We start from the raw sequence: 24,320 nt of genomic DNA, 5'->3' as shown, positions 1-24,320 counted from the left end.
TTTCAGTGACAGATGAAGGGGCTGATGTTTCAGTGGCAGAGAAAGGCTGGTGTTTCAGTGACGGAGATGGAGGGGCGGGTGTTTCAGTGGCAGAGAGATGGAGGGGCTGGTGTTTCAGTGAAGGAGAGAGAGATGGAGGGGTTGGTGTTACAGTGACAGAAAGATGGAGGGGTGGTGTTTCAGTGGAGGAGAGAGAGATGAGGCTGGGTTTCAGTGACAGAGAGATGGAGGGGCTGGTGTTACAGTGGAGGAGAGAGAGATGGAGGGGCTGGTGTTTCATTGGCAGAGAGATGGAGGGGCTGGTGTTTCATTGGCAAAGAGAGGCTGGTGTTTCAGCGGCAGAGAGGTGGAGGGGCAGATGTTTCCGTGAGAGAGAGATGAAGGGACTGGTGTTTCAGTGGCAGAGAGAGAGAGAGAGATGGAGGGGCTGGTGTTTCAGTGGAGGAGAGAGAGATGGAGGGGCTGGGGTTTCAGTGGTAGAGAGGTGGAGGGGCTGGTGTTTCAGAGGTAGAGAGGTGGAGGGGTTGGTGTTTCAGAGGTAGAGAGGTGGGGGGCTGGTGTTTTAGTGACAGGATGGAGGGGCTAGTGTTTCAGTGACAGAGGATGGAGGGGCTGGTGTTTCACTGGCAGAGAGAGGCTGGTGTTTCAGTGCCAGAGATGGAGGGGCTGGTGTTTCAGTGGCAGAGAGAGGCTCGTGTTTCAGTGACAGAGAGATGGAGGGGCTGGTGTTACAGTGGAGGAGAGAGACGGAGGGGCTGGTGTTTCAGTGACCGAGCGATGGAGGGGCTAGTGTTTCATTGGCAGAGAGAGGCTGGTGTTTCAGTGGCAGAGAGATGGAGGGGCTGGTGTTTCAGTGGCAGAGAGAGGCTGGTGTTTCAGTGACAGGTGGAGGGGCTGGTGTTTCACTGGCAGAGAGATGGAGGGGCTGGGGTTTCAGTGACGGAGATGGAGGGCCGGGAGTTAAAGTGGCAGAGAGAGGCTCGCGTTTCAGTGACAGAGAGATGGAGGGGCTGGTGTTACAGTGGAGGAGAGAGAGATGGAGGGGCTGGTGTTTCATTGGCAGAGAGATGGAGGGGCTGGTGTTTCATTGGCAAAGAGAGGCTGGTGTTTCAACGGCAGAGAGATGGAAGGGCAGATGTTTCCGTGACAGAGAAATGGAGGGGCTGGTGTTTCTGTGGTGGAGAGGTGGAGGGCCTGGGTTTCAGTGACCGAGAGGTGGAGGGGCAGGTGTTTCAGTGACAGGGGGAGAGAGGGGCTGGTGTTTCATTGGCAGAGAGATGGAGGGGCTGGGGTTTCAGGGACAGATGAAGGGGCTGATGTTTCAGTGGCAGAGAAAGGCTGGTGTTTCAGTGACGGAGATGGAGGGGCGGGTGTTTCAGTGGCAGAGAGATGGAGGGGCTGGTGTTTCAGTGAAGGAGAGAGAGATGGAGGGGTTGGTGTTACAGTGACAGAAAGATGGAGGGGTGGTGTTTCAGTGGAGGAGAGAGAGATGAGGCTGGGTTTCAGTGACAGAGAGATGGAGGGGCTGGTGTTACAGTGGAGGAGAGAGATGGAGGGGCTGGTGTTTCATTGGCAGAGAGATGGAGGGGCTGGTGTTTCATTGGCAAAGAGAGGCTGGTGTTTCAGCGGCAGAGAGGTGGAGGGGCAGATGTTTCCGTGACAGAGAGATGAAGGGACTGGTGTTTCAGTGGCAGAGAGAGAGAGAGATGGAGGGGCTGGTGTTTCAGTGGAGGAGAGAGAGATGGAGGGGCTGGTGTTTCAGTGGTAGAGAGGTGGAGGGGCTGGTGTTTCAGTGGCAGAGAGGTGGAGGGGTTGGTGTTTCAGAGGTAGAGAGGTGGGGGGCTGGTGTTTCAGTGACAGGATGGAGGGGCTAGTGTTTCAGTGGCAGAGAGAGGCTCGTGTTTCAGTGACAGAGAGATGGAGGGGCTGGTGTTACAGTGGAGGAGAGAGACGGAGGGGCTGGTGTTTCAGTGACCGAGCGATGGAGGGGCTAGTGTTTCATTGGCAGAGAGAGGCTGGTGTTTCAGTGGCAGAGAGATGGAGGGGCTGGTGTTTCAGTGGCAGAGAGAGGCTGGTGTTTCAGTGACAGGTGGAGGGGCTGGTGTTTCACTGGCAGAGAGATGGAGGGGCTGGGGTTTCAGTGACAGGTGAAGGGGCTGATGTTTCAGTGGCAGAGAGAGGCTGTTGTTTCAGTGACGGAGATGGAGGGGGCGGGTGTTTCAGTGGCAGAGAGATGGAGGGGCTGGTATTTCAGTGAAGGAGAGAGAGATGGAGGGGTTGGTGTTACAGTGACAGAAAGATGGAGGGGGTGGTGTTTCAGTGGAGGAGAGAGAGATTGAGGGGCTGGTGTTTCAGTGGAGGAGAGAGAGATGGAGGGGCTGGTGTTTCATTGGCAGAGAGATGGAGGGGCTGGGGTTTCTGTGATGGAGATGGAGGGCCGGGAGTTAAAGTGGCAGAGAGAGGCTCGTGTTTAAGTGACAGAGAGATGGAGGGGCTGGTGTTTCTGTGGTGGAGAGGTGGAGGGCCTGGGTTTCAGTGACCGAGAGGTGGAGGGCCTGGGTTTCAGTGACCGAGAGGTGGAGGGGCTGGTGTTTCAGTGACAGAGAGATGCAGGGGGTGGGGTTTCAGTGGAGGAGAGAGAGATGGAGGGGCTGGTGTTTCATTGGCAGGGAGATGGAGGGGCTGGTGTTTCAGTGGCAGAGAGGTGGATGGACTAGGTTTCAGTGACAGTGACCACCTCGCCTTCAGGAGATGCCTCAAGACTTGGCTTTTTGAGCTGCAGTGACCCCCCCACCCCCTAGCGCCTTGAGACCCTCACGGGTGAGTAGCGTGCTCTATAAATGCCTTGATTGATTGATTGATTGACAGAGAGATGTAGGGCTAGTGTTTCAGTGACAGAAGATGGAGGGGCTGATGTTACAGTGGAGGAGAGAGAGATGGAGGGGCTGGTGTTTCAGTGACCAAGAGAGGGGCTGGGGTTTCAGCGGCAGAGAGTTGGAGGGGCTGGGGATTCAGCGGCAGAGAGGTGGAGGGGCTGGGGATTCAGCGGCAGAGAGGTGGAGGGGCTGGTGTTTCATTGGCAGAGAGATGGAAGGGCTGGTGTTTCATTGGCAGAGAGATGGAGGGGCTGGTGTTTCAGTGGAGGAGAGAGAGATGGAGGGGCTGGTGTTTCCTTGGCAGAGAGATGGAAGGGCTGGTGTTTCATTGGCAGAGAGGTGGAGGGGCTGGTGTTTCAGTGGAGGAGAGAGATGGAGGGGATAGTATTTCAGTGGATGAGAGAGAGGTGGAGGGACTGGTGTTACAGTGACAGGGAGAGAGAGGGGCTGGTGTTTCAGTGGAGAGGTGGAGGGGCTGGGTGTCAGTGGCAGAGAGATGGATGGGGTGGTGTTTCAGTGGAGGAGAGAGAGATTGAGGGGTTGGTGTTTCAGTGGTGAAGAGGTGGAGGGCCTGGGTTTCAGTGACCGAGAGGTGGAGGGGCTGGCGTTTCAGTGACAGAGAGATGCGGGGGTGGTGTTTCAGTGGAGGAGAGAGAGAGATGGAGGGGCTGGTGTTTCAGTGGAGGAGAGAGAGATGGATGGGGTGGGTTTCAGTGAGAGAAGATGGAGGGGCTGATGTTACAGTGGAGGAGAGAGAGACGTATGGGCTGGTATTTCAGTGACCGAGAGAGGGGCTGGGGTTTCAGCGGCAGAGAGGTGGAGGGGCTGGTGTTTCATTATCAGAGAGATGGAGGGGCTGGTGTTTCAGTGGAGGAGAGAGAGATGGAGGGGCTGGTGTTTCATTGGCAGAGAGATGGAGGGGCTGGTGTTTCAGTGACTGAGATGGAGGGGCGGGAGTTAAAGTGGCAGAGAGAGGCTCGCGTTTCAGTGACAGAGAGATGGAGGGGCTGGTGTTTCTGTGGTGGAGAGGTGGAGGGCCTGGGTTTCAGTGACCGAGAGGTGGAGGGGCTGGTGTTTCAGTGACAGAGAGATGCAGGGGGTGGTGTTTCAGTGGAGGAGAGAGAGATGGAGGGGCTGGTGTTTCAGTGGCAGAGAGGTGGATGGACTAGGTTTCAGTGACAGTGACCACCTCGCCTTCAGGAGACGCCTCAAGACTTGGCTTTTTGAGCTGCAGAGACCCCCCCTAGCGCCTTGAGACCCTCACGGGGGAGTAGCGCGCTCTATAAATGCCTTGATTGATTGATTGATTGACAGAGAGATGTGGGGCTAGTGTTTCAGTGACAGAAGATGGACGGGCTGATGTTACAGTGGAGGAGAGAGAGATGGAGGGGCTGGTGTTTCAGTGACCAAGAGAGGGGCTGGGGTTTCAGCGGCAGAGAATTGGAGGGGCTGGGGTTTCAGCGGCAGAGAGGTGGAGGGGTTGGTGTTTCATTGGCAGAGAGACGGAAGGGCTGGTGTTTCATTAGCAGAGAGGTGGAGGGGCTGGTGTTTCAGTGGAGGAGAGAGAGATGGAGGGGCTGGTGTTTCAGTGGAGGAGAGAGAGATGGAGGGCTTGGTGTTACAGTGACAGAAAGATGGAGGGGGTGGTGTTACAGTGACAGAAAGATGGAGGGGGTGGTGCTTCAGTGGCAGAGAGATGGAGGGGCTGGCGTTTCAGTGGAGGAGAGAGAGATGGAGGGGCTGGTGTTTCAGTGTCAGAGAGATGGAGGGGCTGTTGTTTCAGTGACAGGTGGAGGGGCTGATATTTCAGTGTCAGAGAGAGGCTGGTGTTTCAGTGACGGAGATGGAGGGGCGGGTGTTTCAGTGGCAGAGAGAGGCTTGTGTTTAAGTGACAGAGAGATGGAGGGTTTGGTGTTTCAGTGACAGGGAGAGAGAGGGGCTGGGTTTCAGTGACCGAGAGATGGAGGGGCTGGGTTTCAGTGACCAAGAGGTGGAGGGGCTGGTGTTTCAGTGGCAGAGAGAGAGGCTGGGGTTTCAGCGGCAGAGAGATGGAGGGGCTGTTGTTTCAGTGGCAGAGATGGAGGGGCTGTTGTTTCAGTGGCAGAGATGGAGGGGCTGTTGTTTCAGTGGCAGAGAGGTGGAGGGGCTGTTTCAGTGGCAGGGAGATGGAGGGCTGGTGTTTCAGTGGCAGGGAGATGGAGGGGCTGGTGTTTCAGTGGAGGGAGATGGAGGGGCTTGTGTTCCAGTGGCAGAGAGAGAGGCTTGTGTTTCAGCGGCAGAGTGGTGGAGGGGCTGGTGTTTCAGTGGCAGAGAGAGAGGCGGAGGGGCTGGTGTTTCAGTGACAGAGAGAAGGAGGGGCTGGTGTTTCAGTGGCAGAGAGAGAGAAGGAGGGGCCGATATTTCAGTGGAGGAGAGCGAGATGGAGGGGCTGGAGTTTCAGTGGCAAAGAGAGGGAGGGGCCGGTGTTTCAGTGACAGATGGAGAGTCTGGTGTTTCAGTGACGGAGAGAGAGATGGAGGGGCTGGTGTTTCATTGGCAGAGAGATGAAGGGGCTGGGGTTTCAGTGGCAGAGAGATGAAGGGGCTGGGGTTTTAGTGGCAGAGAGAGGCTGGTGTTTCAGTGGCAGAGAGATGGAGGGGCTGGTGTTTCAGTGGCAGAGAGAGGGGCTTGTGTTTCATTGGGGCTAGTGTTTCAGTGGCAGAGAGATGAAGGGGCTGGGGTTTCAGTGGCAGAGAGATGAAGGAGCTGGGGTTTCAGTGGCAGAGAGAAGCTGGGGTTTCAGTGGCAGAGAGATGGAGGGGCTGGTGTTTCAGTGGCGGAGAGAGGGGCTTGTGTTTCAGTGGTGGAGAGAGAGGCTTGTGTTTCAGTGGCGGAGAGAGAGGGGGGCTGGTGTACCAGTGGCAGGGAGACGAAGGGGCTGGTGTTTCAGTGGCAGGGAGAAGGGGCTGGCAGGGAGATGAAGGGGCTGGTGTTTCAGTGGCAGAGAGAGAGATGGAGGGGGCGGGTGTTTCTGTGACAGAGATATGGTGGGGCAGGTGTTTCAGTGGCAGAGAGAGAGATGGAGGGGGCGGGTGTTTCTGTGACCGAGATATGGTGGGGCTGGAGTCTCAGTGGCAAAGAGATGGAGGGGCTGGTGTTTCATTGGCAAAGAGAGGGAGGGGCTGGTGTTTCAGTGACGGAGAGAGAGATGGAGGGGCTGGTGTTTCAGTGAAAGAGAGATGGAGGGGCTGGGGAGAGATGGAGGGGCTGGTGTTTCATTGGCAGAGAGATGGAGGGGCTAGTGTTTCATTGGCAGAGAGACGGAGGGGGCTGGTGTTTCAGTGGAAGGGAGACGAAGGGGCTGGTGTTTCAGTGGCAGGGAGACGGAGGGGCTGGTGTTTCAGTGGCAGAGAGAGGGGCTTGTGTTTCAGTGGCGGAGAGAGGGGGGGGGGTGTACCAGTGGCAGAGAGAAGGGGCTGGCAGGGAGACGAAGGGGCTGGTGTTTCAGTGGCAGAGAGAGGGGCTGGTGTTTCAGTGGCAGAGAGAGAGGCTGGGGTTTCAGCGGCAGAGAGGTGGAGGGGCTGATGTTTCAGTGGCAGAGAGAGGAGAGGTGGAGGAGCTGGGGTTTGTGACCGAGAGAGAGATGGAGGGGCTGGTGTTTCAGTGGAGGAGAGAGAGATGGATGGGCTAGGTTTCAGCGACAGAAGATGGAGGGGCTGATGTTACAGTGGAGGAAAAAGAGGCGTAGGGGCTGGTGTTTTAATGACAGAGGGAGGGTCTGGGGTTTCAGCGGCAGAGAGATGGAGGGGCTGGTGTTTCAGTGACAGAGGTGGAGGGGCTGGTGTTTCATTGGCAGAGACAGAAGGGCTGGTGTTTTATTAGCAGAGAGGTGGAGGGGCTGGTGTTTCAGTGGAGGAGAGAGAGATGGAGGGGCTGGGGTTTCATTAGCAGAGAGATGGAGGGGCTGGCGTTTCAGTGACAGAGAGGTGGAGGGGCTGGTGTTTCATTGGCAGAGAGACGGAAGGGCTGGTGTTTCATTAGCAGAGAGATGGAGGGGCTGGCGTTTCAGTGGAGGAGAGAGAGGTGGAGGGGCTGGGGTTTCGGTGGAGGGGCTGGGTGTCAGTGGCAGAGAGATGGAGGGGCTGGTGTTTCAGTGGAGGAGAGAGAGATGGAGGGCTTGGTGTTACAGTGACAGAGAGGTGGAGGGGCTGGGGTTTCAGTGACAGAGAGATGGAGGGGCTGGTGTTTCAGTGGAGGAGAGATGGAGGGGCTGGTGTTTCAGTGAGAGGTGAAGGGGCTGATGTTTCAGTGTCAGAGAGAGGCTGGTGTTTCAGTGACGGAGATGGAGGGGCGGGTGTTTCAGTGGTAGAGAGAGAGGCTGGGGTTTCAGCGGCAGAGAGGTGGAGGGGCTGATGTTTCAGTGACAGAGATAAAGGGGCTGGTGTTCAGTGGCAGAGAGAGAGATGGAGGGGCTTGTGTTTCAGTGAGAGAGAGAGGCTGGTGTTTCAGCGGCAGAGAGATGGAGGGGCTGGTGTTTCAGTGACAGAGAGATGGAGGGGCTGGTGGTTCATTGGCATAGAGAGAGAGAGGCTGGTGTTTCAGTGGCAGGGAGATGGAGGGGCTGGTGTTTCAGTGGCAGAGAGATGCAAGGGGTGGTGTTTCAGTGGAGGAGAGAGAGATGGAGGGGCTGGTGTTTCAGTGGAGGAGAGAGAGATGGATGGGCTGGGTTTCAGCGACAGAAGATGGAGGGGCTGATGTTACAGTGGAGGAGAGAGAGACGTAGGGGCTGGTGTTTTAGTGACAGAGGGAGGGTCTGGGGTTTCAGCGGCAGAGAGGTGGAGGGGCTGGTGTTTCATTGGCAGAGAGGTGGAGGGGCTGGTGTTTCAGTGGAGGAGAGAGAGATGGAGAGGCTGGTGTTTCATTGGCAGAGAGAGATGGAGGGGCTGGGGTTTCATTAGCAGAGAGATGGAGGGGCTGGCGTTTCAGTGACAGAGAGGTGGAGGGGCTGGTGTTTCATTGGCAGAGAGACGGAAGGGCTGGTGTTTCATTAGCAGAGAGATGGAGGGGCTGGCGTTTCAGTGGAGGAGAGAGAGGTGGAGGGGCTGGGGTTTCGGTGGAGGGGCTGGGTGTCAGTGGCAGAGAGATGGAGGGGCTGGTGTCTCATTGGCAGAGAGAGATGGAGGGGCTAGTGTTTCATTAGCAGAGAGATGGAGTGGCTGGTGTTTCAGTGACAGAGAGGTGGAGGGGCTGGTGTTTCATTGGCAGAGAGAGATGGAGGGGCTAGTGTTTCATTAGCAGAGAGATGGAGGGGCTGGTGTTTCATTGGCAGAGACGGAAGGGCTGGTGTTTCATTAGCAGCGAGGTGGAGGGGCTGCTGTTTCAGTGGAGGAGAGAGAGATGGAGGGGCTGGTGTTTCATTGGCAGAGAGAGATGGAGGGGCTGGGGTTTCATTAGCAGAGAGATGGAGGGGCTGGCGTTTCAGTGACAGAGAGGTGGAGGGGCTGGGGTTTCATTAGCAGAGAGATGGAGGGGCTGGCGTTTCAGTGACAGAGAGGTGGAGGGGCTGGTGTTTCATTGACAGAGAGACGGAAGGGCTGGTGTTTCATTAGCAGAGAGATGGAGGGGCTGGCGTTTCAGTGGAGGAGAGAGAGGTGGAGGGGTGGGGGTTTCGGTGGAGGGGCTGGGTGTCAGTGGCAGAGAGATGGAGGGGCTGGTGTTTCAGTGGAGGAGAGAGAGATGGAGGGCTTGGTGTTACAGTGCCAGAGAGGTGGAGGGGCTGGGGTTTCAGTGACAGAGAGATGGAGGGGCTGGTGTTTCAGTGGAGGAGAGATGGAGGGGCTAGTGTTTCAGTGAGAGGTGAAGGGGCTGATGTTTCAGTGTCAGAGAGAGGCTGGTGTTTCAGTGACGGAGATGGAGGGGCGGGTGTTTCAGTAGTAGAGAGAGAGGCTGGGGTTTCAGCGGCAGAGAGGTGGAGGGGCTGATGTTTCAGTGACAGAGATAAAGGGGCTGGTGTTCAGTGGCAGAGAGAGAGGTGGAGGGGCTTGTGTTTCAGTGGCAGAGAGATGCAGGGGCTTGTGTTTCAGTGAGAGAGAGAGGCTGGTGTTTCAGCGGCAGAGAGATGGAGGGGCTGGTGTTTCAGTGGCAGGGAGATGGAGGGGCTTGTGTTCCAGTGGTAGAGAGAGAGGCTGGTGTTTCAGCGGCAGAGAGGTGGAGGGACTGATGTTTCAGTGACCGAGAGATGGAGGGCTGGTGTTTCAGTGGCAGGGAGAGAGGTGGAGGGGCTGGTGTTCAGTGGCAGAGAGAGATGGAGGGGTTGGGGTTTCAGTTACAGGGAGAGAGAAGGGCTGATGTTTCAGCGGTGGGGAGGTGGAGGGGCTGGTGTTTCAGTGACAGAGAGATGCAGGGGGTGGTGTTTCAGTGGCAGAGAGAGGCTGGTGTTTCATTGGCAGAGAGGTGGATGGGCTGGGTTTCAGTGACAGAGAGATGTAGGGCTGGTGTTTCAGTGACAGGGAGATGGAGGGGCTGGTGTTTCAGTGACAGAGATGTAGGGCTGGTGCGTCAGTGACAGAGAGATGGAGGGGCTTGTGTTTCAGTGACAGAGAGAGAGGCTGGTGTTTCAGTGGCAGGGAGATGGAGGGGCTTGTGTTCCAGTGGCAGAGAGAGAGGCTTGTGTTTCAGCGGCAGAGTGGAGGAGGGGCTGATGTTTGAATAGCAGAGAGGTGGAGGGGCTGGTGTTTCATTGGCAGAGAGATGGAGGGGGCTTGTGTTTCAGTGGCAGAGAGAGAGGCTTGTGTTTCAGTGGCAGAGAAGAAGAGGGATGGTATTTCAGTGGCACAGAGAGAGAGGGACTGATGGTTTCAGTGGCAGAGAGGGAGGGGCTGATGTTTCATTGACAGAGAGATGGAGGGGCTGGAGTTTCAGTGGCAGAGAGATGGAGGGGCTGGGGTTTCAGTGGCAGAGAGATGAAGGGGCTGATGTTTCAGTGTCAGAGAGAGGCTGGTGTTTCAGTGACGGAGATGGAGGGGCGGGTGTTTCAGTGGTAGAGAGAGAGGCTGGGGTTTCAGCGGCAGAGAGGTGGAGGGGCTGATGTTTCAGTGACAGAGATAAAGGGGCTGGTGAGAGAGGTGGAGGGGCTGGTGTTTCAGTGACAGAGAGGTGGAGGGGCTGGTGTTTCATTGGCAGAGAGACGGAAGGGCTGGTGTTTCAGTGACAGAGAGATGGAGGGGCTGGTGGTTCATTTGCAGAGAGATGGAGGGGCTGGTGTTTCAGTGACAGAGAGATGGAGGGGCTGGTGTTTCAGTGACAGAGAGGTGGAGGGGCTGGTGTTTCAGTGGAGGAGAGAGAGGTGGAGGGGCTGGTGTTTCAGTGGAGGAGAGAGAGGTGGAGGGGCTGGTGTTTCAGTGGAGGAGAGGTGGAGGGGCTGGGTGTCAGTGGCAGAGAGATGGAGGGGCTGGTGTTTCAGTGGAGGGGAGAGAGATGGAGGGCTTGGTGTTACAGTGACAGAAAGATGGAGGGGCTGGTTCTTCAGTGGCAGAGAGATGGAGGGGCTGGTGTTTCAGTGACAGGTGAAGGGGCTGATGTTTCAGTGTCAGAGAGAGGCTGGTGTTTCAGTGACGGAGATGGAGGGGCGGGTGTTTCAGTGGTAGAGAGAGGCTGGGGTTTTAGCGGCAGAGAGGTGGAGGGGCTGATGTTTCAGTGACAGAGATAAAGGGGCTGGTGTTCAGTGGCAGAGAGAGAGGTGGAGGGGCTTGTGTTTCAGTGGCAGATGATGGAGGGGCTTGTGTTTCAGTGGCAGAGAGATGGAGGGGCTTGTGTTTCAGTGAGAGAGTGAGAGGCTGGTGTTTGAGAGGTGGAGGGGCTGGTGTTTCAGCGACAGAGATGGAGGGGCTGGTGTTTCAGTGGCAGGGAGATGGAGGGGCTGGTGTTTCATTGGCAGGGAGATGGAGTGGCTGGGTTTCAGTGACAGAAAGATGTAGGGCTGGCGTTTCAGTGACAGAGAGATGGAGGGGCTGGTGTTTCAGTGACAACGAGATGGAGGGGCTGGTGGTTCATTGGCAGAGAGATGGAGGGGCTTGTGTTTCAGTGTCAGAGAGAGAGGCTGGTGTTTCAGTGGCAGGGAGATGGAGGGGATGGTGTTTTAGTGGCAGGGAGATGGAGGGGCTTGTGTTCCAGTGGCAGAGTGGTGGAGGGGCTGATGTTTGAGTGACAGAGATAAAGGGGCTGGTGTTTCAGTGGCAGAGAGATGGAGGGGCTGGTGTTTCAGTGGCAGAGAGAGATGGAGGGGCTGGTGTTTCAGTGGCAGAGAGAGATGGAGGGGCTGGGGATTCAGTGGCAGAGAGAGAGATGGACGGGCTGGGGTTTCAGTGGCAAAGAGATGGAGGGGCTGGATTTTTAGTGGTAGAGAAGGAGGGGCCGGTATTTCAGTGGAGGAGAGTGAGATGGAGGGGCTGGAGTCTCTGTGGCAAAGAGATGGAGGGGCTGGAGTTTCAGTGGCAAAGAGAGGGAGGGGCTGGTGTTTCAGTGACAGAGATGGAGGGGCTGGTGTTTCAGTGACGGAGAGAGAGATGGAGGGGCTGGTGTTTCAGTGACAGAGATGGAGGGGTTGGTTTTTCAGTGGCAGGGAGAAGGGGCTGGTGTTTCAGTGGCAGAGAGGTGGAGGGGCTGGTGTTTCAGTGACAGAGAGATGGAGGGGCTGGTGTTTCAGTGACAGAGGATGGAGGGGCTGGTGTTACAGTGGAGGAGAGAGAGACGGAGGGGCTAGTGTTTCAGTGACAGGGAGAGAGAGGGGCTGGTGTTTCATTGGCAGAGAGATGGAGCGGCTGGTGTTTCAGTGGCAGAGAGATGGAGGGGCTGGTGTTTCAGTGACAGGTGAAGGGGCTGATGTTTCAGTGGCAGAGAGAGGCTGGTGTTTCAGTGACAGAGAGGTGGAGGGGCTGGTGTTCAGTGGCAGAGAGAGATGGAGGGGTTGGTGTTTCAGTGACAGGGAGAGAGAAGGGCTGGTTTTTCAGTGGTGGAGAGGTGGAGGGGCTGGGTTTCAGTGACCGAGAGATGCAGGGGGTGGTGTTTCAGTGGAGGAGAGAGAGATGGAGGGGCTGGTGTTTCATTGGCATAGAGAGAGAGAGGCTGGTGTTTCAGTGGCAGGGAGATGGAGGGGCTGGTGTTCCAGTGGCAGAGAGAGAGGCTGGTGTTTCAGCGGCAGAGAGGTGGAGGGACTGATGTTTCAGCGACAGAGAGATGGAGGGGCTGGTGTTTCAGTGACAGAGAGATGGAGGGGCTGGTGTTTCATTGGCAGAGAGGTGGATGGGCTGGGTTTCAGTGACCGAGAGATGGAGGGGCTGGTGTTTCATTGGCAGAGAGAGAGATGGAGGGGCTGGAGTTTTGAGTGGCAGAGAGAGAGATGGAGGGGGCGGGTGTTTCAGTGACAGAGAGAGAGGCTTGTGTTTCAGCGGCAGAGTGGTGGAGGGGCTGATGTTTGAGTGACAGAGAGATGGAGGGGCTGGTGTTTCAGTGGCAGAGAGAGAGATGGAGGGGCTGGAGTTTTGAGTGGCAGAGAGAGAGATGGAAGGGCTGGTGTTTCGGTGGCAGAGAGATGGAGGGGCTGGTGTTTCAGCTGCAGAGAGATGGAGGGGCTGGTGTTTCAGTGGTAGAAAAATGGAGGGCCTGGTGTTTCAGTGACGGAGAGATGGAGGGCAAGTGTTTTAGTGGCAGAGAGAGAGGGGCAGGTGTTTCAGTGGCAGAGAAGAAGAGGGATGGTATTTCAGTGGCACAGAGAGAGAGGGACTGATGTTTCAGTGTCAGAGAGATGGAGGGGCTGAGGTTTCAGTGGCAGAGAGGGAGGGGCTGATGTTTCATTGACAGAGAGATGGAGGGGCTGGAGTTTCAGTGGCAGAGAGATGGAGGGGCTGGGGTTTCAGTGGCAGAGAGATGGAGGGGCTGGAGTTTCAGTGGCAGAGAGATGGAGGGGCTGGTGTTTCAGTGGCAGAGAGATGGACGGGCTGGTGTTTCAGTGGCGGAGAGATGGAGGGACCGGTGTTTCAGTGGCAGAGAGGGCTGGGGTTTCAGTGGCAGAGAGATGGAGAGGCTGGAGTTTCAGTGGCAGAGAGGGAGGGCGGGGGTTTCAGTGGCAGAGAAACAGGGCTGGGGTTTCAGTGGCAGAGAGATGGAGAGGCTGGAGTTTCAATGGCAGAGAGGGAGGGCGGGGTTTCAGTGGCAGAGAGACAGGGCTGGGGTTTCAGTGGCAGAGAGATGGAGAGGCTGGAGTTTCAGTGGCAGAGAGGGAGGGCTGGGGTTTCAGTGGCAGAGAGATGGAGAGGCTGGGGTTTCAGTGGCAGAGAGGGAGGGCTGGGGTTTCAGTGGCAGAGAGATGAAGAGGCTGGGGTTTCAGTGGCAGAGAGGGAGGGCTGGGGTTTCAGTGGCAGAGAGATGGAGATGCCGGTGTTTCAGTGGCAGAGAGCTGGAGATGCCGGTGTTTCAGTGGCAGAGAGCTGGAGGGTCCGGTGTTTCAGTGGCAGAGAGCTGGAGGGTCCGGTGTTTCAGTGGCAGAGAGCTGGAGGGGCCGGTGTTTCAGTGGCAGAGAGCTGGAGGGGCAGGTGTTTCAGTGGCAGAGAGATGGAGGGGCAGGTGTTTCAGTGGCAGAGAGATGGAGGGGCTGGTTTTTCAGTGGCAGAGAGATGGACGGACCGGTGTTTCAGTAGCAGAGAGGGAGGGCGGGGGTTTAAGGGACGTGTGACAGATGGAGTGCGGCCTTTCTGGACCCACTGCAGAAGTGCGCACCTTTATCAGGCTGAACAGCCTTGGAGGCCACACAGGGAAGAAGTGACTGCGCGCTGGGGTTTCAGTGACAGAGAGATGGAGAGGCTGGGGTTTCAGTGGCAGAGAGGGAGGGCTGGGGTTTCAGTGGCAGAGAGATGAAGAGGCTGGGGTTTCAGTGGCAGAGAGGGAGGGCTGGGGTTTCAGTGGCAGAGAGATGAAGAGGCTGGGGTTTCAGTGGCAGAGAGGGAGGGCTGGGGTTTCAGTGGCAGAGAGATGGAGAGGCTGGGGTTTCAGTGGCAGAGCTGGAGATGCCGGTGTTTCAGTGGCAGAGAGCTGGAGGGGCCGGTGTTTCAGTGGCAGAGAGCTGGAGGGGCCGGTGTTTCAGTGGCAGAGAGCTGGAGGGGCAGGTGTTTCAGTGGCAGAGAGATGGAGGGGCAGGTGTTTCAGTGGCAGAGAGATGGAGGGGCTGGTTTTTCAGTGGCAGAGAGATGGACGGACCGGTGTTTCAGTAGCAGAGAGGGAGGGCGGGGGTTTAAGGGACGTGTGACAGATGGAGTGCGGCCTTTCTGGACCCACTGCAGAAGTGCGCACCTTTATCAGGCTGAACAGCCTTGGAGGCCACACAGGGAAGAAGTGACTGCGCGCTGGTGTTTCAGTGACAGAGAGATGGAGATGCTGGTGTTTCAGTGGCAGAGCTGGAGGGGCCGGTGTTTCAGTGGCAGAGATGGAGGGGCCGGTGTTTCAGTGGCAGAGAGATGGAGGGGCTGGGGTTTCAGTGGCAGAGAGATGGACGGACCGGTGTTTCAGTAGCAGAGAGGGAGGGCGGGGGTTTAAGGGACGTGTGACAGATGGAGTGCGGCCTTTTGGGACCCTCTGCTGAAGTGCGCACCTTTATCAGGCTGAACAGTCTTGGAGGCCACACAGGGAAGAAGTGACTGCGCCCTGGTGTTTCAGTGACAGAGAGATGGAGGGGCAGGTGTTTCAGTGGCAGAGAGATGGAGGGGCAGGTGTTTCAGTGGCAGAGAGATGGAGGGGCAGGTGTTTCAGTGGCAGAGAGATGGAGGGGCAGGTGTTTCAGTGGCAGAGAGATGGAGGGGCTGGTTTTTCAGTGGCAGAGAGATGGACGGACCGGTGTTTCAGTAGCAGAGAGGGAGGGCGGGGGTTTAAGGGACGTGTGACAGATGGAGTGCGGCCTTTCTGGACCCACTGCAGAAGTGCGCACCTTTATCAGGCTGAACAGCCTTGGAGGCCACACAGGGAAGAAGTGACTGCGCGCTGGTGTTTCAGTGACAGAGAGATGGAGATGCTGGTGTTTCAGTGGCAGAGCTGGAGGGGCCGGTGTTTCAGTGGCAGAGATGGAGGGGCCGGTGTTTCAGTGGCAGAGAGATGGAGGGGCTGGGGTTTCAGTGGCAGAGAGATGGACGGACCGGTGTTTCAGTAGCAGAGAGGGAGGGCGGGGGTTTAAGGGACGTGTGACAGATGGAGTGCGGCCTTTTGGGACCCTCTGCTGAAGTGCGCACCTTTATCAGGCTGAACAGTCTTGGAGGCCACACAGGGAAGAAGTGACTGCGCCCTGGTGTTTCCCTGTGTGTCTCGCACTCTGTGTCCTCTCTTTCAATATCTTGCGCCCTGTGACCAGTCCTTCAGTGTCTCGCACTCTGTCACCTCCTCTGTCGCCTGTCTTTCGGGGTCTCACACTGTCGCCTGCCCTTCATTGCCATTCTGATGTCAGTGTCTTGGGCTGGCCCTTCGGCATGAGTAGTCACTCTCATCAGGTTATTTAATGGCAGTTCCTCTGCGTCTTTCCCTTCACGCTGCTACTCTTGTGCACCGAGAGGTGGTTGTGGCAGGAGAGGGCCGTCTGTGTAAACTGGTGGAGCTCAGAGCGGGTGGTTAGTGATCACTGCGGCGGGTGAAGTCCTATTGGTGAACTCACTGATCATGTCTTCTTTTCCTTTCAGTACTACGAGATGTCTTATGGCCTCAACATAGAGATGCACAAACAGGCGAGTAGCGGGAGGGAAGCCGGTGTGTCATGGCGCCCCCACCCTCATTGGCTTCTGCTCTTCCACATGTAAATGGAGATACTCCTTGTGCACCTTGTCTCGCCACACCCATCGTCCCACCTCCTTCGCAACTCCCAAGCCCTCTAGAGTCACATTCCCTGATGTACCGCCTTGTCACAGCCTCCACTTCTATACACCGAGCCTACCAGAAGCACAAGTTGTCTGCTTGCAAAAGACTTATGGTGACCTTACTGGCCTCACAGCTCCCCCGTTGCTTATCATTGGTTAGATTTTTTGTCACTCTCATTTGCTTGCTTCTTATTCGACGGCTTGCCTTCGTCCTCCGATTATTCCTCTTCTGAAGCATAACCTCTTTACAATCCTTTTGGTTGGCTGGCTTGCATCCTTCTGCTGTTTATATTTAGGGAACTACTTGTTTGTCTTGTTCATTCAGCATTCCAAGGGAGTGCATGTGTTTTCTAGCTCTCCTCCTCATTTGCTGATTCACCCACACTTCATGCATTGTGTTTTCCCACCTTTCCAAGTGCGTTTGTAAAAGCACAGCAACGTGGTCATTTTGTTGTGATGTGGCTGAAGAGCAGACTTTTTAGGGTTGTTTTGTTTTATCACCAGCATTTTATATATTGTGTGAAAGCAGAAGATAAGGCACACAAAGGCTTTATGCCACTGCACTCACCCAGCTAGTGTCTGTGACTGAAGGTGTACTTAGCATTAGACTTCTCTTGTAGGCCTATTAATCTGTCCCCTGTGCTACAACAAATGGCTGAATCCTCTGGAAGGTAACTTAGGACTTGGCAAGTACTTTCCTTCACATTCTGATACTCCCTTATTCATTTCAAATTAGGCTCAGAGCTTCCAGAGTGAAAAGTATTTGAAAAAGTAACCGCCATGCATAAAGATTGAAAACATTGAATTTAATGTATAGTCGGTGCTTAATTTGTAAAAGAATTGGTTGGCACCAGGGCCCACAGTTTTGCTTAGATCTAAGTTTTGCTTAGATGCCCGGAGCAGGAACTTTAGAATGTTGGTGTGCCAAATACCAAGGCTGTGTAGTTTTGATTGATCAATCAATCAATCAGGCACTTGTAAAGCACAGCTTATCACCCATGGGGTCTCAAGGCGCTGTTGTGGGGGTGTTGATCACTCGAAGGGCCAGGTCTTGAGATCCTTCCTGAACTGCTTCAGCGAGGTGGCCGGTCAAGGAAGTGTGTTCCGTGTCCGGGCTGCGAGGTAGAGGAATCTTCCTCCGGGGATGGCGGCCAGGGCGAGTTGGGAGATTGGCGATGCCTGGCGGGGGTATAGAAGGTCAGGCAGTGGTTGAGGCAGTCCGGTCCGATGTTGTGAAGTGCCTTGTAGGTGTGTGTCACTAGCTTGAAAGTAATGTTTGAGTCCACCTCATGCCTCTTTCATCCACCAACAGACACCTTGAGTCCCGTTAATCTCTCTCTTATATGTTCTTTTTCATCTCTGCTGGCATTTTTTTCTGTATTTCTATTCCTCCTCCTTTCCTCCTTGCAGGTTTCTCTCTAGTTCTAGGCCAAAATCTGATGAGGAAAACTAAGGCCCTCATTCTAACCCCGCCGGTTTACCGCTGCCCTTAGAATCCCCCATGGCGGCGCAGCTTGCTGCGCCGCCATGGGGGATTCTGACACCCCCTACCGCCATCCTGTTCCTGGCGGTTCGCCCGCCAGGAACAGGATGGCGGTAGGGGGTGCCGCGGGGCCCCTGGGGGCCCCTGCCGTGCCCATGCCAATGGCATGGGCACGGCAGAGGCCCCCGTAAGAGGGCCCCACAAAGTATTTCAGTGTCTGCCTAGCAGACACTGAAATACGCAACGGGTGCAACTGCACCCGTCGCACCTTCCCACTCCGCCGGCTCAATTCTGAGCCGGCATCTTAGTGGGAAGGTTGATTTGCCCTGGGCTGGCGGGCGGCCTTTTGGCGGCCGCCCGCCAGCCCAGGGCAAATCCCAAAATACCCTCAGCGGTCTTTCGACCGCGGAGCGGTATTTTGGTGGGGGAACTTCGGCGGGCGGCCTCCGCCGCCCGCCGAAGTTAGAATCACCCCCTAAGTGTTGGTCCTCAAAGATGATTAGCTGTGTGCCCCACCTGCAACCACCGGTTCAAATTAAGCACTTTGTATAGTTTTGAGAGACAATAAGCTATGTGTTGTATTTCTTCCGGTACTTTGAAATATTTCACTTTTACCTTAATACTTCATAAACAAACATTGGCAGAACTAACAACTCTGCATTCACATTATAAAGGTGAGACCTATTGGCTTTAGCAGTGTTTGTGAATGCCAGTGCCTGTTAGCTCTTGCTACAGATAACTCTAGCTATAGCCTATTGGATTGTCACCAGTATTTCCCTCTCTCCTTGTGCTGTCGCCTGGTAGGTTGTATCAGTCCGCCTTCCGTTGTAATGCACGAGGGACTCTTTTCCACCTTCAGTATTCTCAATGATCACACATTTAAGTCTTCACCGCATATATGGCAATATGAATCTTGTAATTGTTTTTGTCAGTGCTTGAATGCAAACCTGGCCCTAGGAGGACCATGTATTGTCTTTTACAACAGGATATCCTGACCCAAGATTGCTGCCCCCAAAGTACCAATCCAATGGGACCTTGGGTGCCATTTGCCTTAATACCCCCAGGTGGCCCCTTTCCGCAGTTTCACCCTGTGCTGGACTGCTGCTGCTAGTCAGTGTAGCTGGTGGCTGCTGTCCCCCTGCCGCCTTGAGTTCTTCGATGGCCACACTCCCAGGTGAGCTCTTCATGGGCACTGCCATTTGGTGTATGGTGTAGGTACAAGGTTGAACTGCACATTTACACCCCAGTGTCAGAGGCATCGCCTAATGGCTTTGCCAATGCTTATTTAGCTTGCTCTCCACAAAGAAAACCACTGATGAAATCAAGACTGGTAGTGCAGCTGGCTCACCAACACACCTGTGACCCAAAAATAACCAAAAACATTCCCATTGCCTCTTCTGCAGCCCCCCTGTCCAGGGTGGTCTTTAAAACTCCCTTTCTTTTGAAGAGTTTCAGTTGACCTAAGAAAAATATCTGACCTCAAGGCAAACCTGGAGAAGCAAGGACTTGCCCACTCTGAGCTCATCCACTCTTTCAAGATGCCCTACTGCAGGTTTGCTACCATAAGCAGATCACCCGAAAGCTGGAACAATACCCGGTAATGGACACGCCTGGCCTCGGCCGGAGCCCTCCAGCCATGGGTCACTGTATGCCACAGAATCACCCGAAACTTAACTCCTCTCAAACATGCATCCATGATGTTGGCATGAACGTTCGGGGGCTTTGGATCCAGGGACAGGATACCAGCTGGCACAATCCCTTGACAAATGTGCGACTACAGGGTCCGCCAAGGTCACCGACCTCTCCGGGGAATTTACTTCTGGTCCTGGTGCTAAGTTCTTAGTCCTGAAGAAGGCTGAGGACCTATGAGGATCCAGTTATATGGCTGAAACATGTCGACTTGGGGACATATTTGTACACAAGAACAATCCCTTAAATCTCCTGTTCTTGTTTGAAATACCCCACAGCGTTTGACACCAGGATTGACTTCAGTGGAGGGATTTTTATTTACACACAGATCACCACTGACTGCATCAAAAGTTGAGGCACGACGACCACCAAAGTCCTCAACTTGGTCAATCAAGACCATCTTTCCTACCAAAGTGCTGGGCAGATGTGGACAGCCCTTTGAAGCGTGGTACCCAGGTGGGTGTGTGAGGGTTCGTCTGCATAGTTGATGACTAACCAGGCATGTTCTGTTTGTTTTTTTTTCTTTCTGATTTTGTGATGCATTACAAACTGAGCGCCTAGTTACTCTAATCGGAAAGCGCTTTGGGCCTTGCCATGAATAGAAAAGCGCTGTACAAACACCGCGACATAATTCAGTGTTTCCGTGACCTGAGAGAGGAGACGAGGTCGCCCTTCGCCGGCCTTGCCAGCAGCTGGCACCGGTCCTGGTCACGCCAGCCTCCTCTGCCAGCATGCCAAGGCTTTGAAGAATGGGCAGACACGAGGTGGCACCGGAGGTGGGCACCCGGCAGGAGGGCTTTGGAGCGGTGTCTGAGAGGCTTTAACTATAAAGTGCCATCGGGCGTGTCGATCCCTTTTGGGGGGGGGGGGGGGGGGGGGGAGTCAGAAGCGGACAGGGTAAGAGGCCAATGGTAGAGCTGCGGGTTTTGATGGGAGGGAGTCGGCGGGGGTCGGATCCCAAAGGGAGAGGCCCCTGCACATGAGTGTGTTACAGAAGCTTAACACCCCCTCAGGTGCAGGGCTGGGGATCCGGTGAGTGTAAGGGAGGGGCCAGGCTCTGGGGTTCACCCACCGCTGGGGAGTGAGGGGTTAATGAAAGCCTCACACAGAGGAATCTCTTTCATCCTCGGCCAGGCCCAGTTGTTCCAGTTACACTTTCTTTTCCGTTCTCTCCCCCCACCAGCTTTCTCCTCGCTGTCATCGCCGGGCTGTGTGCCAGGGAGCCTGGCAGGGTGCCAGCTATGATGCCTGCTCCAGGCTCGGGTGTTACATGCCAAGGAACAAGCTCTGGGCCCTTCGAGCTGCCAGCAACGAGGCGGCTCCAGCCACTGCCAGCCATGGTGCCCACTGCAGGCCCTGCTGCCCCGCTAGTTGTAGCGCCTACTGCACCCTGACGCCCCTACCAGCTGTAGTGCCTACTGCAGACCCTAATACCCAGCCAGCTATAGTGGCTACTTCAGGCCGTGAGGCCCCGCCAGCTATAGTCCCTATAGCGCCCCGACACTCCCCGCCAGCTATAATGCCTACTGCAGCCATGCTAGCTATAGTGCCTACTGAAGGCTCTGATGCCCAGCCAGCTACAGTGCCTACTTTAGGCCCTGACGCCCAGCCAGCTACAGTGCCTACTGCACCCTGACGCCCCCACCAGCTGTAGTGCCTACTGCAGGCCCTGACGCCCCACCAGCAATAGTGCCTACCTCAGGCCCTGACGCCCTACCAGCTATAGTGCCTACCACAGGCCCTGATGTTCCCGCCAGGTATAGTGCCTACTGCAGGCCCTGACGCCCCACCAGGTATAGTGCCTACTGCAGGCCCTGACGCCCTACTAGCTATAGTGCCTACCACAGGCCCTGATGTTCCCGCCAGGTATAGTGCCTACCGCAGGCCCTGACGCCTCGCCAGGTATAGTGCCTACTGCAGGCCCTGACGCCCTACCAGCTATAGTGGCTAGTGCAGGCCCTGACGCCCTGCCAGCTATAGTGCCTACCTCGGGCCCTGACTCCTCCCCTCCCATCTGCCTGCCATGGTGCATCCTCCAGGCCCAAGGTGGTGAGATGCTCTTGAATGAGCTCAGGACCCCTGTCTTTAAGGCTGAGCACTCCTAGCGTCACCAGCAGCCTGCCATGTGCCACCTTCCAGGCTTTGCCAGCTTTGTAGCACGGTGCTTGCTTTAGACTCTGCCAGGTGCCCGCTGCGAGCCCGGCGCTACTCCAGGCCTTGGCAGCTGCCTGCCATGGGTCTGCTCCAGGCTCTGCAGGTGTGGGGCAAGGTTGTCACTTCAGGCCTTGCCAGCTGACTGCCAGTGCTCGATCCAACTCCAGACCCTGCCATTCTTCTGAAATGGTGCATCCCTGTAGCTATGCCTCACTGCCACCCCAGGCTAGGCCAGCTGCCGAGCGCGATGCTCCTCCATGCGTTTGAAGGTACTTGGCATTCAGTCATATGCAAGCCCCCCAGCTGCTAGCTATGATGCCTGCTTGGGGCCCTTGGTGTTATATGCCACCGTACGAGCTCGTGCCCTGGGAGCTGCCTGCCAGTGTCCACAATCCACCCTGGAGCCCTCACCTTCACTTTGTCCTGGAGCCATCACCGCTCCGTTCTAATCTGTTTGCCTTCTGCCCACCTCGTTTTAAGATTCCACCTTGGAGTCCTTACCTCTCGCCTTGGAGCCTTCACTTGCTGTCTAATCTCCATGTCTCCATGTCTCGCTTTAGTTCTCGCATTCCACAAGGGGCCCTCGTGTCTCCTCATTAACCTGTGTTCACTTCTATTTACCTCATCCTCTGACTCTACTTGACCAGCCTGTCATACATACACACACCATCCCATGAGCAGCCTGCCGTACACACAGCAACCTGCGTGCAGACTGCCTCGTGTACACACTATCCTGCGAGCAGCCTGCCATATACACACCATCCTGCGAGCAGCTTACCGTGCACACACCATCCTGCGAGCAGCCTGCCATACACACACCATCCTGCGAGCAGCCTGTCGTGCACACACCATCCTGCGAGCAGCCTGCCATACACACACCATCCTGCGAGCAGCCTGCCGTACACACACCATCCTGCGAGCAGCCTGCCGAGCACACGCCATCCTGCGAGCAGCCTGCGGTACACACGCCATCCTGCGAGCAGCCTGCCGTACAGACGCCATCCTGCGAGCAGCCTGCCGAGCACACACCATCCTGCGAGCAGCCTGCCGAGCACACGCTATCCTGCGAGCAGCCTGCGGTACACACGCCATCCTGCGAGCAGCCTGCGGTACACACGCCATCCTGCGAGCAGCCTGCCGTACACACACCATCCTGCGAGCAGCCTGCCGTACACATGCCATCCTGCGAGCAGCCTGCCATACTCACACCATCCTGCGAGCAGCCTGCCTTACACACGCCATCCTGCGAGCAGCCTGCCGTACACACGCCAATCTGCGAGCAGCCTGCCGTACACACACCAATCTGCGAGCAGCCTGCCGTACACACACCAATCTGCGAGCAGCCTGCCGTACACACACCATCCTGCGAGCAGCCTGCCGTACACACACCATCCTGCGAGCAGCCTGCCATACACACGCCATCCTGCGAGCAGCCTGCAGAGCACACGCCATCCTGCGAGCAGCCTGCAGAGCACACGCCATCCTGCGAGCAGCCTGCAGAGCACACGCCATCCTGCGAGCAGCCTGCCGTACACACGCCATCCTGCGAGCAGCCTGCCGTACACACACCATCCTGCGAGCGGCCTGCTATACACACACCATCCTGCGAGCGGCCTGCTATACACACACCATCCTGCCAGCGGCCTGCTGTACACACGCCATCCTTCGACCAGCCTGCTGTACACACGCCATCCTGCGAGCAGCTAGCCTCGTGTACACACTATCCTGCGAGCAGCCTGCCATACACACACCATCCTGCCAGCAGCCTGCATACACAGAGCAAGAGCAGCCTGCCATACACACACCAGCCACTGAACAACCTCCCAGACACACATGGCACTCGGACTCAACCCTGAGAGGTCACTCTCCATTGATGCATTATTCCCCAACCAAATACTGGGATTTGGAAACTTAAGAGCCCTGTCTCTTCCCCCTTTCGCTTCACTGCATGACTGCACCTTGGTGTTAAGGTTTTACCATCACATTTCTGGTCTCTAGAGACCGCATCAGCTCCTCATGGGGATGAACACAGCTCCATATAAATGAGAGATCTCCACGCCACCCTGAAGTGCACAGGGGATGCGTCCGCTTACTGGGAGGTGTCTGCCAGGCTGGGCAGTCGGGCCAGGCCTGCACTGAGGGAGTGAGGGACCATCTGAGCAAGTGCGCGTGAGTGGGGGGCACGGTGTACTGAATGGTATAAGGGACAAAGTTGTAAGGGTTTAAAAAGCATTGATGTGTGTGCACCATTTATCTAGTGTCTCTTGCACTGTGAGAGGCTTCTATGTGCTGCGTTAGACTGTTGAATGAATGGTGCTTGGTATATGTCTACCAATAAAATGACGTTGGTCAGCCATGAATCGCACAATCGGGTAAAGGGTGTTGAGCCTATTTCTATCAGGCAGTTGGGTACATGGTGCTTGGCATGTGCTAATCGCACAGTTGAGTGAACAGTGTTTGGTATGTGCCAGTCAGAGAGTTGAGTACATGGTGATGGGCATGTACCCATTGCACATTCAAGTGAATGGTGCTGGGTCACTATCTAGCTGATGGGCGAGCGAACTGTGCCTGGCATATGAGAATCCTACAATCTAATGAATTATGTTGGCTATGTGCCAGATGACCAGTTGAGTGAGTAGTGTTGGGTGTAAACCGGTCAGCAGTTAAGTGAGTGGTGTTGGCATTTGCGCCAGTCGAGTGGATGTTGTTGGGAGAGGACAGCTGAGTGAGTGGTGCCGGGCACTTGTCGGTCTGATACTCGAGGGAATGATGCCATGCCTTTGCCAGTCAAGGAATTGGGTGAAAGTTGCTGTGTCAGGACTTGTGGTGCCCGTGGGCACAGAGACCCTCTCTTCACTCTTCTCTTCTTTCTTGCAGGTTGAGATTGTCAAGCGATTGAGCGGAATCTGTGCCCAAGTCATTCCTTTCCTGGCGCAGGAGGTAAGTGGGGCTCGTGCTGCGCTCTGGGGTAAAATGGCAGCTTTTGGTGCCGGGGCCTACGGAGGAGGCTTGAAGAGCAGCTGGACCCCTCCTTGGTTACCTGCCTAGGTTGGGAGAGTCTGATGGTGTCTTGAAATCAGGTTCCTGTGGGAGAGTATGTCTCCTGAGTAAAGAGTCTGCCAATGTCCTGTGATCTGGTCCCTGTGGGAGAGCATGTCTCCCTGGCCCAGGAGAGTCTGGCAGGGACCTGTGATCTGGTCCCTGTGGGAGAGTAGGTGTCCCTGGCCTAGTAGAGTCTGGCAACGATCAGTG

The 24,320-nt window shown here is 55.8% G+C and overlaps 1 protein-coding gene across 1 annotated transcript in view; it reads left to right on the top strand.

Annotated features, from left to right (window-relative positions):
- The window catches only part of TLE2 (TLE family member 2, transcriptional corepressor), a 296,917-nt gene that overhangs the window by 68,384 nt on the left and 204,213 nt on the right, over nucleotides 1–24,320 (top strand). The window contains exons 4-5 of the mRNA XM_069215878.1: nucleotides 15,569–15,613; nucleotides 23,946–24,008. Of these exons, the coding sequence (XP_069071979.1) occupies nucleotides 15,569–15,613; nucleotides 23,946–24,008 (108 nt within the window). The remainder of the gene's footprint in view (nucleotides 1–15,568; nucleotides 15,614–23,945; nucleotides 24,009–24,320) is intronic.

Source organism: Pleurodeles waltl, chromosome 12 (genome assembly GCF_031143425.1).
Source record: "Pleurodeles waltl isolate 20211129_DDA chromosome 12, aPleWal1.hap1.20221129, whole genome shotgun sequence".
NCBI classification, from domain to species: Eukaryota; Metazoa; Chordata; class Amphibia; order Caudata; family Salamandridae; genus Pleurodeles; species Pleurodeles waltl.
This window is presented reverse-complemented; position numbering and strand designations above follow the sequence as displayed.